The 19,436-nt window shown below is 37.3% G+C and overlaps 1 protein-coding gene across 1 annotated transcript in view; it reads right to left on the bottom strand.

The window, feature by feature from the left end:
* Nucleotides 1-19,436, bottom strand: part of LOC122631839 (protein kinase C-binding protein NELL1-like) — a 66,717-nt gene that overhangs the window by 9,702 nt on the left and 37,579 nt on the right. Inside the window, exons 2-10 of the mRNA XM_043817987.1 lie at nucleotides 10,175-10,396; nucleotides 3,873-4,023; nucleotides 2,704-2,986; nucleotides 2,352-2,507; nucleotides 2,005-2,227; nucleotides 1,690-1,881; nucleotides 1,119-1,238; nucleotides 460-720; nucleotides 1-315 (exon numbers count right to left, since the gene is read on the bottom strand). The exon at nucleotides 1-315 is cut by the window's left edge and continues 60 nt beyond it. Coding sequence (XP_043673922.1) covers nucleotides 1-315; nucleotides 460-720; nucleotides 1,119-1,238; nucleotides 1,690-1,881; nucleotides 2,005-2,227; nucleotides 2,352-2,507; nucleotides 2,704-2,986; nucleotides 3,873-4,023; nucleotides 10,175-10,396 — 1,923 coding nt within the window. The remainder of the gene's footprint in view (nucleotides 316-459; nucleotides 721-1,118; nucleotides 1,239-1,689; nucleotides 1,882-2,004; nucleotides 2,228-2,351; nucleotides 2,508-2,703; nucleotides 2,987-3,872; nucleotides 4,024-10,174; nucleotides 10,397-19,436) is intronic.

Here is a 19,436-nt window from a genome sequence, read left to right as displayed (position 1 = left end):
CCTCGGTGTTGACGCATTTTGCGCTGGGATGACACGTGTGCCTCCTCTCGATCGTATGGTCGTTGCATTCGTCGATGTCGAGACATTGAGTACCCTGTGTGCTGTCGTGTAGGGCGCTTCTGTAACCGGGCTTACAGCGACAATAATACCAACCGGGCATATTGAAGCAACTCGATGATCGATGACATCTGTGAAGATCGCTGGCGCATTCGTCCAAGTCGAGTTCGCAGCTGTTACCGATGTACCCCCTTCGGCAAGAACATCGACCTGGTGCCACGCATTCTCCACCGTTTTGGCAAGTCTGATTGCAAATTGCTAAAACGAGAGGGAAAGAAAAAAAAAAGAGAAACGATAACAACGATCGATGCGACAGAGGATGAGAAGAAACGAGAATGATATAAGAGACAAAATGATTCACATTTTCGATGAGTCAACAATGTTTTCAGGAAGATACTTTACGTTTACACGTGTGCCCATCGCCGGCATAACCGTCCTTGCAAACGCAGTAGTAACTGCCGGCAGTGTTAACGCACGTCGCGTGCTCGTCGCACGTGTGATGTCCCGTAACGCACTCGTCCAACTCCGCGCAATTGAACTTGTCGACTCTGTGATAACCAGGAAGACACTCGCACGTATAAGAGCCGATCACGTTGACGCATCTGGTATTGGCGTTGCAGTGATGACCTTCCGATCCACCTTGCTGCTTACACTCGTCCACGTCTATGTAGGGGATTAAGGAACGACGAGCATAGATCAAACATTGTTCCTTAGACCTTCTAGATCTCAAGGTTGCTCACTTTTGAACGAGTCCAGACGATGGACTCATCGATGTGTCTGCCCAAGGCATTAACCCCTTCGATTTCCGTCTATCGCGTCGTGACATTCACGTTGAGTTTCGGAATCGGACAGATTAGAATTCATGAAATTTCAATTATTAGGAAAAAGAGATTGGTTTTGTTATAATCGAGAAGATCGAAGATTTACCATGCAAAAGAACGTTATTCTCCCGTTAATTAATGATCGAGTTACCGATATAGAAATGGGGTTAATGTGATTATTCGACGCATCGTTTCCGTTCGATTTGACATGCGAGAAAGTTAGAGATAAGCGTTAGGTACCGTGACAGTTATGACCATCCCCCTGGAAACCGATATCGCAGTGGCAGGCGTAGGTCGTCTGGAGATTCAGGCAGGACGCGTTAGCATGACACTTGTGGCCCTTCGCGCAGTAGTCCACCCCTGGTTAAATTGGATTAGCCAGGCAGATGAAGAGGCGGTTAGAGATTTGATTAGAGGTTTAATGATTGACGTGCGGGAAAAAAAGTTAGGGAAGTTTCAATGTTCCTAAAATGCTTTCGTTCTATCTTTTCCCTTTGTTTCGTTTTGCTTTTTTTTTCCGGTCGGTCTTTTGTCGTTTTCTTTTCTGATCGCCATTTCTTGTCTTTTTTTTTTTTTTTGATTTTCTTTTTTGGCCTTTTTTCCTCTTTTTTTATTTTTTCTTTTTTTTTTCTTACTTTTTGTTTTTTGTTTTGTTTTTTTTTTTTTTTTCATTTTACTTTGAAATCGATCGAACACAAACACACGTGATTTTTTTTTCCGAAAGAAAAGAGAGTTTATTGTAAAAGAAAAGTGATTGGTTTCTTTGTTTTTTATTCGTTTTATATATTCTCTTTGAGATTAATATTTCTACCTGGGCAGTACTTGCAACATTCCTCAGCAACGCTGATTTGTTCGCTGGGTGGACAGGGCAGTGGTGGACATCTCGTTTCTGTGTCGAACCTTTGACAAGTGAAGCTACCGTCGTAGCAGTCGCATTCGACGCACTGCTTCGGTGAGACTTTCACGCCGTGATCGTAGATCACACCGTGAAGATAACATTGCTCTGTCGAATATATATGTACGTATATATATATATACACATATAAGTGAAATAAATAAGTCAGTCAGTGATTAACGATTGCAAACATTTAATGATGGCAAACGCAAAACGTCGACGTTAACTCACTTAAACAAATCGGGCAGCATTGTTCCTGAGGAATGACTGGATTTTTACAGGTGACAGGAGCACAGGGTGTAGGCCTACACTCGATTTCACCATGAACGCAAGAACATTGTTGGCAACCTTTTTCCCAGGTTGCACCGTCCTCGTGAACGGTACCATTCGCTCTGCAAGATTTTTGGCACTCGCACTCTTCGACCTTGTTTATTCTGCCTTCTGCAGCGGCTAGCTGAAAGGAAGGACGTCGATGAGCGCGTGATGCAACGAGAGTAATAAAAAAAAGAAGAAGAAGAAGAAGAAGTAAAAGAGTTTTCTCAAGGACAGAAATAAAAAAAAGAACTCGTTCTACCAACCCTACGCGTTAACTCGTTGAGATTGTGCATCAGCTGCTCGACGGTATTCTGGAGCATAGAAAATTGTCCGCAGGTCGGGCAGGACGAATCGAGCTGAGGACATTGCGAGAGATATCCATGGGGTCCAGGTACCAGCTTGACGTCCTGCAAAGCACCCTGTGCCGCGAAAATCGCACAGAATAGCTCTCAGTCGAATGATGACAATAGTCTTTGAGTTTTAATTAGATGATGTCACACATTTGACAAGATTCGTTCGATTGTCTGATTATGTACATATATACATATACATATATATATGTGTGTATAAAAAAAATGAAATGAAAGAACGTCGAAAAAGGAAACTTTAACTTACCTTGAAGAGAAAGTGCCTAGCATTTCTCTGACCAATCCAAAGTTGGAGCTGCGGTAGAGTGAAATTAGTGTCCGGTGGACCTGGCCTAAGTAGTCGCCTGTAGAGAGGGTGACAGTCGACGAGTAGCTCGACCTGCGAGCCGCTTATACTCAGGGCAACCCTGTGCCAGGCGCCATCGGCCAGTCGAAAAGGAAATGCCTCGACGTGGACGCTCCCGTCACGGCGTGATACGTAATGAAGTCGAAGTTCGTCCTTGCGTCCGCTGCTCTGCAGCTCCAAATATCTGGTTATATGAATAACGATTACGATTTATAAAGAATTCCTTTTTTTTCCATTTTTTTTTTTTTTTTTATCAAAAATACGTCCTCCTCTATCGAATAACGATAACGATTTCTAAGGAAGAATTTTTGTTTTTTTTTTTTCCTTTTTTTTTATGCTAAATAATTTCGCAAATAATTTTTGTCTCTCTCTTTTTTTTTTTTTTTTTTTTTTTTAATAAAAAATCGTAGATACGCACGCTCGACGCTAAGACGTCTTCCTTTTCTATTTTATCAACGACAAAGACGCGAAATCAAAAATGAGGATTAACAAAACGTTCAAATAAAAAAAAAATAATAATAAGAGAATAAATAAACAGAAAAGGGCACAGATAGCTGTGCCAAGTCGTACAAAAAATCGTTGGATATCCATCACGAAAATTGTATCGAATAAACACGTCACGTTTTCGGTGGTCGGAGTGGTCCGCGACGGGCGTTCGCCTACATTGCTGCAAGTGCAGCGTTTTAATTGCCACGTGATAACTGCACGTGTGTTTGCCTACATACGTCCAATTTGTGTCAGCCAGGTCAAAACGACTGGACTAATACGTTCTCTCGTTCTCGCGTGCCAACAACTGCAAGTACGTTTTAGTTAGGTTAAGTGTTTTTCTTTTTTTTTTCTTTTTTCTTTTTTTCTTTTTTCCCTTTCTCTTTTCTTCTTATCAATAATAATCGTGCATGAATCAACGACGTGTACACGATTTTTCCCTCCCTCTTCTTTCATATTTAAAAATCAATGAAAAATGTATTATAACAACGAGAAGCGATTAATGCGATTAGAAAATTCGTCGAACGTTCGTTGAATATTAATTTAGGATATTATAGATATTAGAATATACCAAAGTAAGGTACCTATTGTTCCCGTGTGAAAAGGCGACGATAGTCCCGGAATTGGCCTCCTCCTGGCGTAGAGCAGCAGCTATAGTAAATTCCGGAACCCGCCGGAGTAGTGCAGCCGCTCGTTTGAAACTTGCCTCGCTGAGTCGGAGCTCTCTCTCCTCGCCTGAAAGTAGTAATGTATGGTTATTGGTCGGCCGGGAACTTTCTATGAATCGACACCGATCTATCGATCTATCGCGAAGAATTCTTTTCTAAAATGTTTTTCACCGACGAAGAAAGAAAAAGAAAAGGAGGAAGAAGAAGAAGAGAAGGAAACGACAAAGAAAAAAAGGGAAAAGCCTCGTTCTTTACGTACATAATTCAATTCTAATATTCATGAATGAAGAAACAAAAATAGAAGCGAACGATTGGCCAACACGCGATACAACGATTTGCAGAATTTCATTCTAGCGAGTAACCAGTCCCACGACAGTTATTTACTTGGTTATATTATTTTGCTAGTCGCGACCCTAAAAAAGTTTCCCTTTGAAATAACATCGACGGTGCTCTACGGCTTTTATGGATTAAGAAAAGAAAAACAAAAGGAAAGAAAAAAGGGATGAAAAATTACAAATCTCGTTCGAGAGAAACTTTTTTCTTCCATCTCTTAAAGAACCATCAATAATATCTATCCGTATGACCTGCCAGAACTGGTTGAAAAGTTCACAACAAACGTTTTGCGAAATGCTGACTGAAATCATCTCGTTGGCCGATGTAACTGAAAAGTTAGCTAACTGTGCTGAGTGTTAGGAATGGAAATGGGGATGTTTTCGTTATTGACTCTTTTGCAAAAGGGATTACGATTCTCTCTCTCTCTCTCTCTCTCTCTCTCTCTCTCTCTCTCTCTCTCTCTCTCTCTTTCTCTCTCACGTACCGTGATATAGGCCAGTGACCAAATTTTGTTGGTTGCAACGAACTCGACCTGGGAAAGCGAGATTCGTGCTCGTTGGGTTTACGTAATCGCATTTAACAGACGAAAATTCAATCTAAATTCGTGCTAGTCCGAGAAACATTTTTCCGGGTTAGAAGGAAATAATACTTTTATCATATTATTTTAACTGTCTCTCACTTTCTCTCTCTCTCTCTCTCTGTTTTTTTTCGAGATAATGAAAACGTACTTGATATCATCGCGGATCGTAAAGGAAGAAAAAAAAAATGAGATCAAACATGACGATAGTGTCGACGCTCAATTCCATGCTCGCGTTATTTCAACGTAGCATTAAACCGATCGAACGTAGAAAAAATGTGATGTGATATAAAAGGGAAGGGAGTTTGGGGGTGGATCTTAGCGACGAATGAAAATAATTTTCGGTGTTAATCTTTATAATATATAATCGGAGCGTACATTTTCGTTCGTTAATAAAGTGCTCGTCGAATAGCAAGTGATTGAACATATTTCATAAAATAAAATATAATTTATTTGACGATCTATATATCGACGAACAAAAGATCTCTCTTATTATTTATTTTTAGCGATCGAATGTGTATAGCGATCGAAGATTGAAATATGTTTTTTCTTTCTCTTTTTCTATTCCCTTTTCTCTCTTTTTACAAGGACTCACTCTAACGATTCTAACCATTCTATTTTTTACACAGCCAAGGACGAATTTATTCCCGAGTAGAATTGAAACTCGATGAAATGAACGCGAGCCCCGTATAATCCATTAAATTTCATCTATTTCTCTTTCGGTGCATACTTCATCGAGCCATTATTAAGTGGTACGAGCTCCTTTTACACGTTCGATGTCTCGATTACCTTCGTCCGGTCGGTTACCTTCTCTCTGGCTTTGAACAACGGCGAGTCATTAAAAGGCACGCGTGTAACGTGCGCCGTGCAAACGATCGGCGCTATGACGGACGCATGTGGGGGCTGTAAGCGACATAGTGAGAGAGTGGGAGAGAGAGAGAGAGAGAGAGAGAGAGAGAGAGAGAGAGAGAGAGAGAGAGGAAAAACAATAACTAAAGAGAGAGAGAGAGGAAGGGTTGTAAAGGTTGGTACGTGTATATCTAGCTGCACTATACGTGTATATCACGCATACAGTCGGTAACAAAATTATATATACACTTGTTCGATAGGCCCGTTAAATTAAAGTAACAGATCATTTTATTATTTCTTACACGTGGCCTAATTTTTTTCTTCTTCTATTTTTTTTTTTTTTTTTTTTTTTTTTAAGACATGAGAGAGTTATATCAGCCCTTTTCTCTCTGTTTCTTTTGGAAAATTGGAAGATAAAAATATCAATCATTTTTTTTTTTTGTAAGATGTGAATCGAAATACAAATGTAACATCCTTTATATATATACATATATATATATATATATATATATATATATATGCAACGTACACATACATAGACACACATACATACATAATAAACAAAAGATATTGACGTAATTAAGAAAAATACGCCGCATGATAAACGATCCAATTTTGTTCCCGACTGTATATAGGGTGTCGCCTATGAAAAAGTCGAGTAATACACGCGCTAATACTATCTTACACAACACGCTTAAACACAGAGAAAGAGAGAGAGAGAGAGAGAGAGAGAGAGAGAGAGAGAGAAAGAGAGAAAGAGTGACGATAGAAAGAAGGTGGACACGCCAACAGGCTTCTCGCATCGAAAGGCGAACGTGATCGTGTTTCAGATGCACCGCTGGTACGCATAAAGTAACATTACACCTTGCTCGATAATAAACCGTCGATTCCGTTCGAACAGCCCTTTTCTATAACCCTTACGTCTCCGCAAGGAAGCACAGTCGGCGGATCGTCGTCGAAAAGGCAAACGGTCGGACGGTCAGGCACGAACCAGTCAAGTAATTACTTTCGTGTCCACGCTTAATTATAATCTAATACGAAATACGGCCATGTATACGGGGTGTGAGAAACCGAAACGAAAGGGTATATATCCCTTACACTTACTTCTTTCTTTCTTCTATGACTCGTCTCGAAGGTACTCGCTCGTTACGCACGAGTAGACACACGCCTGTGTATTTCCTTTTTCGAAAACTATAGGCTCTGTCATTTTCATCCTTCATTGACGAATGATCATCCGAATTTCTTTTCTCTTCCTTCTTATTTTCTCTTTCTCACTTTCTCACAACGACGATTAACTCAATAATAATTACTCATCAGAAATGGTTGCACGTCGAATAAAAACGAACAAAATGAAATTAAGAAATAACGAAATAGAAAGGAAAAGTATTTCTTTTTATACAAATAATAAACAATATACAATATGTATACTAAATATAATAAATATATAATAAAAATATAACAAACAAAGATATTTTGATAATGGCTAAAGAAAAGTTTTAACAGGCTCTTTTCTGTTTCCCCTCTTTTTTTTTTTCTTCTTTATACTTTCTAATATCTTCGAATAGTAAACTAGTCGACGATAGGTATTCTTCTCGAACAATACCTAGGTATCGATCTCAAACAGAAAAAGATAGAGAGAGAGAGAAAGTATCAAAGGAAAACAACAACAGTTGTCTCGTAGGCGATCAAACGAGATCAAAAAACCCATTTCCCCGTTTGTTGCTGTACAAAAGGGCTCACGAATTGGCTCCCGGCCTGAGGACCCTCAAAACCAACAGATAATACGCACACCTTCTATTCTACCCTCTCTTTCTAACTCATTCTAACTCAACATCACTGAAAATCTTATTTCCCGTACGCGTCTGGGAAAACTTTGACACGTGGCCCCTCGAAGAATGATCTCTCTCTCTCTCTCTCTCTCTCTCTCTCTCTCTCTCTCTCTCTCTTTCTGTCTCTCTCTCTGTCTGTCTCTCATGTCTGTCACACAAGAGGAATACGTCCCTTTTCTTTCCCAGAGAAAAAGGGATTTTCGCGTTAAGCTCCTGCAAATTGACACGGGACTATGTGCCCGACGCGGGCACTATTATTTCCCTCTTTCTCTTCGTTTTCTCCATTTTCTCCATTAAACCATCCCGAAAATGTAGGAAAGTGAGACGGACAGTTGGCCTCTACGTCGAGTTAATCGAATTGCTTTGATATATACCATTAAATTTCCCCGTGAAATCCCTTTACTCTTGAAATCTGTAAACGAAGTTTCTCTCCATCCTATCTAATCTTTCTTTTCTTCTATTTTATTTTAATTAATTAATTTATTAATTTATTTATTCATTAATTAATTTATTTATTTATTTTGAATTCGTAGTATGTTACTCGTAGAAAGGAGAAGGAAATGAAGAAGAAAATAAATAAATTATTTCTTCTCGAAAGTGAGAAAGAAAAGAAGAAGAAGATGAAAGAAAAATAAAGAAAAATATATATATATATATCCATCTCTCTTTCTTCCTCTCTCTTTCTTTTCTTTTCGTTATCGTTAGGTTTCATCACGATGGAAAAATATTGTAGAGAAGGGATATATCCCAAGGGTTCTTCCCAAACGTAATTGAAATTTCTTTTGGCCCCTTTTCTGTACAAGTACGATACACCCCTGCGAATGAGCTCGTCCGATAGGAACGAACAAACTATGTTGGTTGCTTTTTCGAGGACGTTGCACCGACCACCCACCCTTTGAATCGTCGGTATTGTTGGTTTCTACTACTTTCGATAAAAATAAAAAAAAAAAAGAGAGAGAAATAAGACAAGTAGTCGAAGTAGTAAGTAAGTAAAAGTAGTTCAAACGATAAAGTTTTATCAAAAACAAAAAAAAAAAGAAAAGAAAAAAGAATTCAAGTCGGATGATCGATACGCGTATATTCATGTGTTATAGCTCGAAAGGGAAATAACCTTCCTTTTCGTTATGATCTACTAGTATATACCTATATATATATGTATATATTTATATATATACATACATATATATATATTATGTATATACACGATATATACATAATATGTACATACACATAGACACATATATATATAAGTATTATATAACTCAGTGTCGGTGTCTGCCAAGCAACCAGACGTCGAAAGTCCTTCGTAACTGACCTTTCGTAATATCGATTAAACTAGGAACTAGAAAGCTTTACGTGATCATTATGCTAGTGCTGACTATTATGATGAAAGGAAAGAGCCTTTAAACGAGAGGAAGGGAACGGAAGTGGCTTCGGTTACGAAACTATCTAGTCTTCCGTAAAACTCGTATTATTAGTTTCAATTATATTGCTTTGCTAACTTTACTAGCTATTGATATTTATTGTGTGTATGTGTATATATATATATATGTGTGTGTGTGTGTATTGAGATAAATTTGTATGATAAAATTATGAAAAAAAGAAGAAAAAAATATTTAATTAGTTTGGACTGAACGAGAAACGAGATATATATTTTAATTTCTGATATCTAATCTTCGATGGGTTGATCTCTCTTTATCCTACTTCTCTTTGAAAAATATAATAAAAAGTAGTCGAGTGAAAAGTGCTCCAATAAAGGGTTGTAATTTATGAGGAGCAATCGTTCTATCCTTTTGAAGATATTAATTACTCGGAGATACAGTAAACGGGGAAGATCGTTAGCCCGAAGGAATAGCTTTTGCGGTATGCAAATTAAGCTGGTATTTGGAACCCTTCTCCTTCCTCTCTCTCTCTCTCTCTCTCTCTCTCTCTCTACCTTTCTTCTTCAATATCTCTATCTCTTCCTAACTCCTTCTCTCTCTCTCTCTCTCTCTCTCTCTCTCTCTCTCTCTCTCTCTCTATCTCTCGAAAGAGAGAATGTACGTTCCTCGTAAAATTCGTTACGCTGTTAGACATCCCTGAACGTAATAGCAGAAGGGTGTGCTCCGATAAATTATACCCTAAGATTTATATATCCCAGCCCTTGGTAAAGAGAACAGATAAAGAGGGAAAGAGAAAGAGAGAGAGAGAGGATTGTTATTAGTACATACATACATACATACATATATATATATATATATATATATATATATATATATATATATATCAAAATCACACTCTACGATGATCGATAATTCTTGTTGAAATAAATTGAAATAAAAGAATAAAAAATTGCAAAAATAATTGGGGATGTTGAAATGTTTTGTTTATACAAAATTTAGATAGGGACTGACGACTGTTTTATACATACATACATACATACATACATACATACATACATACACATATATATATAATATATGTGTATATATATATGTGTACATATATATATGTACATGTATGTATATATATATATATATAAAATAAACTAGAATTTCCGCATGACCGAACTAGGAAGATTTAACGCACGAATAGAGATCAATCGATGTTTCTTTTAATCATGAATCACATCATGGGCCATGGTTACTCACCCTGAAGATAATAAGCTGCCTTCAGTCTAACCAGTCCCGGTACCTGCGTGACACCCTGCCGCGTAGTATTGTGCAGCTGCAGGGCTGCTAATAAGTCTATACCTCCTCCAGGATCGTTTCCTGGCTTGGACCTTGTCGTGCCTAGGACACCGCTTTCCTCCGTGACTCCAACCGATGAGGCCACCGCCGTCTCTTCCTCTTTTTTGTTCGACGTACCGGACACTAAAGAAAATATTTATATATATATATATGTGTGTGTGTGTGTGTATATAATAAATAATTTGTAATAATATTTATTTATTTATACGATTAAAATATTATATACAAATATAAATTATTTAATACAATTGAAATATTTTTTGTATTAAATATAATAATTATTTTATATATGTATATAGTTTTTATTAAAATGGACTAAATTGGTGTGTGTGTGTGTGTGTTTTACGTCATTAAAAAAATCAAAACGATATACGATGACACGTTCTTTTAAATGAAAAATCAATCAAAAGGACATAGGAATTTGCAATAAAGAGACATAAAGCAGAGGGAGAGTTTTAAAGTAATGTTACGATATGATAAGGGAAAAGGGAATGTCACCGGAAGAGAAGAGGCAAGGGATAAGAAGAAGGGTCACCGACCAACATTAATCTTTCGACGAAGACTTTGGCGAGTACACACGACTGTGTTGTTTAAACAACGAAATAACGTTTTGTAAAATTCTTAAGGATCGTAAAAAAAATTCCAAAACTTTTTTGTCGCTTCGATCATTCGTTTTTATAGTTAATATCGTAAATTATTCTGACACTTGTTCGTGTAAAATATTTTTTTAATCAGTTTGCACTACGAAAAAATTTTTTGATTGATGAACGTGCGTGAATGCATATAGATAAATTTAAAAAATATATTTCGATTTAAAATAATAATAGATTAGTTAAGAAAGTTTCGGATAAATTAATTAATCGAGAAAACGATGAATAAATGATGATATCCTTTGCTCTCTCTCTCTCTTTTTTTTTTTATTATTAATAAAAGCGCGAATGAAAACGAAGCAGTTAATTTTTTTCGCGATAATAGTAGCTAGTCTCGTTATTTCTGACGTTAATGGATTAAAGGAAAAATATGAAATTGATGTCGATTACACGATAAAAAAGATCGATGTGTTTATAGCGTTATATGATTCTTTATAGGTTGATTCCTTTCTAACGCTTTTCTTTCGAAAAGTTTTTGAGAATTGATGCATCGTAAACAGGACGTCCATTTGTCCCTACTCCTTTCTTTTCATTTCTTTCCATCAGAGAACAATAAATTTCTAATGTGTACGAGTTACGTAACAACAACAATAAAGATAATATTATTTTTATTTAATTAATAATAATAATAATAATAATAATAATAATAATAATAATAATAATAACAACAACGATAATAATAATAATAACGATTTAAAGTCTCCCATAGAAAAGCTTTTTCCCCTGAGAGGAAGTATCTATTTGTTCATCTTATATAATATAATAGATATGACATATGTATATATGTATGTACATACCTACTTACGTACATACATACATACATACATAAATACATACGTAACATTATTCGAGAAACGTACATTACCTTTCATAACTCGAGATATTACGACTTGACGGCCATAAAAGGTAATTCGTATCGCCCGGAACGCTTTCTATTATATATGTATTACGTTATGGCATTATAAATCCATCGGTGCCGTAAACGTCTCTCACCCACCATCTCCCATCCCCCAGTCCACCCCCACTCTAACCACCCGTACGATACTTCAACTCATTTTGCAAACCTCCAAAGCTATACGTTACGTACCTACATATTCATTTCGTTTCAACGAAAAATCGATTTTAAAAGCATCCTCGAAAGTTTCCAAATTGCGACTATTCAAAAACAAAGAAATACGTTTTTTTTATCGTCTTTTGAATAAAATTAAAATTAAAAAGGAAAAGATAACACACTTTTGTACGAATCATTCTTCGAAAATTCGTCCTTTTTTTTTCTTTAAATTTGAATAAAAAACAAATATCGATATATAATAAGAATGTGGCGATGAGAGACGAAAGTATTTAAATGATTTTAAAAATCGATTATTCCTTTTCGAAAAACATTTATACAATCTAATTTTTTATCTGCCTCAAAGCTCCCAGAAAGAGAAAGAGAGAAAGAGAGAGACTCGTAAGTTTGCAACGAAAGGTAATAATATCCATAAAAGATAATTAATTTAAAAAAATCAGCTGATAGGAACGTTTTAAGTCCATTTTCTCTAAACGACGAAAGTACCAAATGACGTAATCGTTTCGTCCATTTATCGAACGTAAGGAAAGTAAGCTTCGTTAATATTCCCTATCACGAGTTATGAAAGGGCCAACAATCCCTTGTGGTACATTAACATAAAACGTTGGATCGAGGGGTAAAGAGGAAGAAAAGGAGAGTGGGAGGAGAAGGATAAGGGAGAAGGGGGCATTCGGGAGACGGCCGACGGGCCATTTAAAAGGACCCATTTGTAAAACCGAGTAGAGGGATTCGCGAGGAGTGGCTGTCTCCTTGCAATTACGTCACCGTTCAAAGGGAAGCCGCAGAAAGTTTCTTCCTCCTTTCATCGTCTTGCGTTTACTTCGAGTAAAGCCTCTTTCTCTCTCTCTCTCTGTCTCTTGGTCTCTCATTTACTCTTTCTCTATCTCTTGCTCTGTCTCTCTTATTCTCTCATTTGCTCTTTCTCACTCCTCTAGGAAGACTTTGGCGGCACTAATCGGGCCAAATCGCCCGGTAAATTAATGGCGTCGTCGACTAACTCACGTCGGACAACTCACTTTCTTGTGCCAACGCATACCTAACGTCACTCTTTCTGTGGCCCTCTCACCCTCTCTTCGTTATACGCCCATAGGCGTAACAATATACTATCTTTCGGTTTTTATCGAATTTTATACAATTTATTCGAGTGAACAATTTTTTATATAGGAAAAAGAACGAGTCCGATCAATATTTCCAATTAATTTCTAATCAAACTTATAGATAAGAGATATTAATTCATTCATTCTTAATCGCCGATTGAAAAGACGAATTTATCGAAATTTCATCATCGATATCCCGAACGATCGACCGATGTATCTATTCATTCATCTATCTATCTATCTATCGTCTACCTTTTAACTATTTAACAAATTTATAAAAAATAGAAAAACTCGAATTTATTTTTTTTGTGTCGTTATAAGTATCAGAACACCATGCTTTCTAAGAAGATAAGAAAATCAATACGTTCTTGTAGGTTCTTCTTAAAAGCTGGCGCCCATGGCGGCGTCGTACACCAACACGTGCACTCTTCCTCGAAGAAGAAGAAGAAGAAGAAGAAGAAGACGAAGAAGAAAAGGAAGAAAAGGAAAAGAAGGAGGAAGAGAAGAAAAAAGAAAAAGAAGAAGAAGAAAAAGACGCAGACGTCTTATCGTCGATGAAAATGCGTGTCTTCGTGTGTGTATTTCTATGTGTATGTATTGTGTGTTTGTGTGTGTGTGCGTGGGACCGAAACGGGACAGAACGGAACGGTGGCAGACTGCCGGGCGTCGCGACGCTCGGTATCGAACCGTACGTGGCGTTATCGTCGAATTCGAGAGAGAAAGAGAGAGAGAGAGAGAGAGAGAGAGAGAGAGAGAGAGAGAGAGAGAGAATGCTCGTAACACGTGCCACCTTTTCTAACCATCTCTGCTTCTCTCTCTCTCTCTATCTATCTATCTATCTATCTATCTATCTATCTATCTATCTATCTATCTATTTATGTATATATATATATATTTCTCTAGCGGTAACAGTAAATGTCCGTAGAAACGATGGACATGTCCCTATCACTACGAATGAAATTTTATATCCAACCACGAGACCAAAATTCTCGATGATTTTCTGACGTTCCTCAAACAGTTCTTCAAACAGTTCGTCAAGTAGTCCATCTTTCTCTTTCTTTCTGTCTATCCGTGTGTCCGTCTATCTTTGCCTCTCTTTCTTTCACATGATAGATCAGTCAAGCTAACGATGTCAAGTTAACTCGAGACACTCGATATCTTGACATTATTTAGATTTCGTATTTCTTTTTGCATGTTTCTTAACAATCTAATTTAATTAATCGTAAGATCCTTGATATATAAATCCGACGTGATTCCTTTTTCTATTTCTTTCTTCGTCAGAGTTTTTATAGGTTGGAAAGTAAGTAGATATATATATATATATATTTTTTTTTTGAAAAATAATATTCATATATTTTATTATTTAGAACGTAAAAATATATTTAATGAATGCTTTACGTCGTCGCGTTGTATCGTATAGATACTTTCCGGGAAAATATTTTGAAAGAAGGTTACCTAAGAGATTTATATCTATGCAAGACATCACCCTCCTTAACTCATTTCTTTAAATAGCTTAGAAAAAAATATATGTATATATATATACATATACGAAATTGTAAACACGCGAAATTCGTAGCAATCGAAAGAAAAGAAAAATGTTTCGCGAAACGAAATCGTAGAAAATAACAGGAAAAGAAAGAGAAAGACAAAGACAGAAAGAGAGAGAGAGAGAGAGAGAGAGAGAGAGAGAGAGAGAGAAAGAGAGAAAGAGAAAGAAATAAATATTTATGTCTTTGTCACACGCACGATGGTGTGTTATAAAATTTGAGTGCTCCGTTGATGGTACGAAAGTAATAAGCGTATATCAAATACACTTTCACGTTATCGCGATGACACGTAAGTATAAACTTCGGGTTCATTTAATGAGCCCGATAATAGGTTGTTCCTTAATGGGAATGATCTTCGTCGTAGAAAAATGATTGATATGATGTACGATTAATTTACGGTTTATCCGTTCTATGTCAATCTCTCTTATTAAATATTTAAACTATCTTTCCTAGACAAAAATGTGACAATCTAGACTGATGATCTATATGTCGTCGATACAAAATTCATTTGAGAATTGACAAGCTGGCAATTAATGGAAGATAACAAATAGCAATATATTGTCGATAGAATGAACGATATTGTATACGATAAAATACGATGGAAGAAGAGAGAGAGAAAGAAAGAGAGAGAGAGAGAGAGAGAGAGAGAGAGATAAAAATCTAATAATTCATTCAATATCGCGTTCGTTATGTTTACTCGTACTTTTGATTATTCGTCGCTCTCGCTTTTGATCTCTCGTGAAAAAAAAAAAAAAAAAATCCACGAATAAACGTCCGACGTGATATCTCCTGGATATCAGGAGACAAAAATAAAGCGCAGACGCGAACAGGAATTATTCGAATTCACGTGGACCAAACAGCACGCGATATCCCGAAACAATTCTGAAAATGATGAAAGCCCAGCGAAACTCGATTATAAAGCCAAGTTTTAATTGATCGAATTCATGGGAGGCTTTTTGAAAAATAATTCATTGTATATCGGGGATTTGCTACGAGGGCGACATTAAACTAGTCGCATGCCGGCGTTATTCGATTAATTAAAAGTTGGACGGTGAAATACGGAGCTTAGGTGCTTCCATACGGTTCTCTCTCTTTTTCTGTCTCTCTCATTCGCTTAATAAAGTAATCCCAAGGGGATCCATCCGGTTGGTTTCATTCCACGAGATATAACATAGCTACTATATATTTACAGATAATATATCTCGAAGAGAGAAGAAATTCAGAAATTATCAATCAAACAAATTCTCTATTGATATTAAAACCAGACAGAACGATTCCAGAAAATTCGTATTCGTGATATATCAACCTAATCGAAAGGTCGAAATTGCTTTCGCGGAAGAGCAATTAAACTCCTACGTGCAAACGAAAGCGCTTTGGGAAACGACCGAAAAGCCGATTCGAATCTAGCCGAATGCGTTTCCGAATGATATCCCACGAATATGTTCAAAAGCAGACGATATATTCAAAGAGTCCAATAAAAAAAAACTAAATGAACAAAAATCTCTCTCTCTCTTTCTTTCTCCGTTATAACATGAAACAAATTTATTCATCATTCCATCTCTCTCTTTCTCTCTCTCTCCCCTTTCATCTCTAACTCTCTTTTAAACGAAACGAAAGGTAATCTCAAAATCGAGACATTTCCAGACTCGAGGAAATCGACTCGCCACGACCCTTTCATTCAACGAACGCGTGAGTAAAAGAAAAAGAAAAAAGAAAGAAAGAAGTCGAGGGAAAAAAAGAGAGAAAGAAAGAGAGAGAGAGAGAGAGAGAGAGAGAGAGAGAGAGAGAGAGAGACGAAGGGAGAGGGAGATAGGACGGTCGATCGATAGCACGCGACGGTCAAGCTGTGTCCAACGAAGAAACCCGTCCTCGTGGTGTGTACGACTCATCGATCGACACCTTCCAGCTCTCCCCTCCACCCCCGACCAACCCTCCCAGAATACCCCCTCGAGCCCAGGCCACCCTCTCCGAGGCGCACGCCTCGCACGCACGCATCCACGATAGCCCGCCGGCCGGCCGGCCGGCCGGCCTGTTGGTTCTTTCTATGTATAGGAAAAAGAGAGAGAGAGAGAGAGAGAGAGAGAGAGAGAGAGAGAAGAAAAGAAACGAGGAGAAGGAAGGGTGGTACACTCCTTCTCGTCCTACAAGCCCTTCCTTGAAAGGTTCCTCGATTACTCGTAGCGTAGTTACCTAAGTACTTACATCGTACTACAACGTTGATAAATTTCCTTAGATAGGCGTGTAAGTGAACGTGACCATTCACGTAAGCTTCTCTCTCTCTCTCTCTCTCTCTCTCTCTCTCTCTCTCTCTCTCTCCCTCTTTTTTTCTCTTTCTCTCTCTTTTTTTTTTCTATCTCTTGACGCATACTACGGTCAATGGGTATCATTGAACAGAAAGAAGAATCTTTATTTTGTATTTTGTATTTCTTTTTTTTTTTTTGTTAAATTATTGTCAAGTACGATACACGATATACGATATACGATGTACTGTTTGATAAGAAGTTCGAAGAAAAAGGAAGGACGAAATTAGCGAGAGGAGAGAGAAAAGAAACTCGAGAGAAGGAAAAGAATTATTTTAATACATAATCGTCAAGTACGATGTATCTAGTACGATGTGCGTTAAAAATAAAAAACAAAAAAAAAAAAAGGAATAAAGGAAAATAAATAAATAAAGAGAAAAGAATAGAAAAAGAAAGAAAAGAAGAAAAAACGATACGATCGTTCGTAACGTAGAATTAGTTCTTCTCTGTGCGAAGAGGTTCGATGAACTTTACGTCGAGACATCGTAGAAAATGGGGAGGGTAGAGAGAGGGGGACGAGGATTCGATGGAACAAGCTTATCTATGTTACGATCGTTTGGAGGAAAAGAAAGAAAGAGAAAGAGAGACAGAAAATGGAAGAAGAAAGTCGACGATTCGTATTCCACGAAAGCTAATGGAAAATAAGGAGTGTACGGACGACCGTGGAAAGACACGAGCTAGCACGTCGATAATTCGAAAGGAAGTTCTCGCACGCGAGTCTTCGAGTTCTGATGCAAAAAAAGGAAAGAATGGGAGAAGGACAAGAAAGAGAGAGAGAGAGAGAGAGAGAGAAAGAGAGATAATATCGCGAGTAACGAATACGAGACGAACCCTCCTTACGTTATACCATAGATCAAATTTCGCGGGCGTTCGCAAGGAACACGAGACATAGTCGTACGACCGGATATGTCTTCTGCTATTCTCAATTTTTTCTCTGTTCCTTCTTTTTTTTCTTTTTTTTTTTTTTCATTCGTCCATCCATCTATTCGTTTATCTGTTTATTTTCATCTATTCGTTCATCCAACCAACAATCGACCATCCATCCGTTTATTCATTGCAGAATTCCGCGCAGCTAGCAGAAACAATCGGGCGCTCGAACGACCCTCGTTCGATCATCAAAGGGTCAAGGTCGTAGCAACCACGAGACACACACATAGACTTGGTCGATGACTTTCCCGAGCGTTACAAAGCACTCGAACGACGCCTCTCCGCTAGTCGACATACTTACTAGGTGATAATTAACGAGACACACTTTTTTTTTAAGTGCCTCGTACGAGTGTATATGTACGAACGTGTATGTATGGATGGATGGATGGATATATGTACGTGTGCGTACGTGATATAACGATCGATCATGAAAATTTGCTGATACTTATCACGAGAAGAATTTTAGCTTCCAAGAGAGAGTTTTCCTTCGTTTTTTACTTTCTTTTTTCTATCTTTCTTTCTTTCTTTCTCTTCGATAAATCGTTTTTTTTTTAATAAAACTGCACCGTAGATGCTCTACGACTAACCGCGATATTATTTAAGCCTAATCACATATCCGTCCCTTAAAAATCGATACGAATGTGTATTGAATGAATTTCAATTTTGATTATGATAAATGATTATGAAAAATATATTCAATATATTCACTGCACATATGTACATATATCTTATCTACTACGTTCTCCACTTCAAATGCATTTCTCAGACGATGCACTTCGATCCGTCAATTCGCTTCTTCTTGCACTTATTCACCGAGACGTTTACATCTGGAAACCCTTTAGAGTTAATATCCCGAACGTTGAAAAGTGTCTTCGAATGATGGAAAAAGGAGAAAAGGAGAAAAGGAGAACAAGAGAAAAAGAGAAAAGGAAAAAGGAATGAAAGAAAGAGAAGCTCTTTCCACCTGATAGGGTGAAACCACCCCTGATAGGGTGGCGCCAGCGACAAGGCCGATTCTAACGAGAACACTACCACCAACCAACCAACCAACCAACCATACACCCTTTTACCCTCCTCATCCCGGTAATCGCCTTTGCAGCCTCATAAAGGCCACACCGAGTCGCCTTAAAGCTAATCCCTTCCTCAATCACGACGCCTTTTGTAGACTACGGTCTGTCGATCGATCTCTATGATACGAACGATTTTTTATTCTTCGATCTTCTATTCTAATCATCGTTTAATAAATCGATATAAAAACTCTCCATTTTAACTGTCTTTAACAACGTCAACGGACAAGAATTTATATAGAAAAATCAATTAAAAGTATGAATTTCATTTCGTACGAAATCAATTCGATCCGTTTCATTAGATACGTTTGTTAGAAAATCTAATTGAACACGTTAAAAATGATCTATGTACGTTAGACGTTCTCCATTTTTGGATAATTCAGAAATCACAGGCGTGCACTTATGTATGTGTTTTTAACAAAAGTTTATGAACTTTTATTAAAATTATTAAATTATTGTTATCGTTATTGTTATTATTTAAATTATTTTCTTTCCTTACTTAGAAT

The sequence above is a fragment of the Vespula pensylvanica genome, chromosome 9, assembly GCF_014466175.1.
Source record: "Vespula pensylvanica isolate Volc-1 chromosome 9, ASM1446617v1, whole genome shotgun sequence".
NCBI classification, from domain to species: Eukaryota; Metazoa; Arthropoda; class Insecta; order Hymenoptera; family Vespidae; genus Vespula; species Vespula pensylvanica.
Note: the sequence above shows the minus strand (reverse complement) of the source record. Positions and strands in the feature narration are given on the sequence as shown.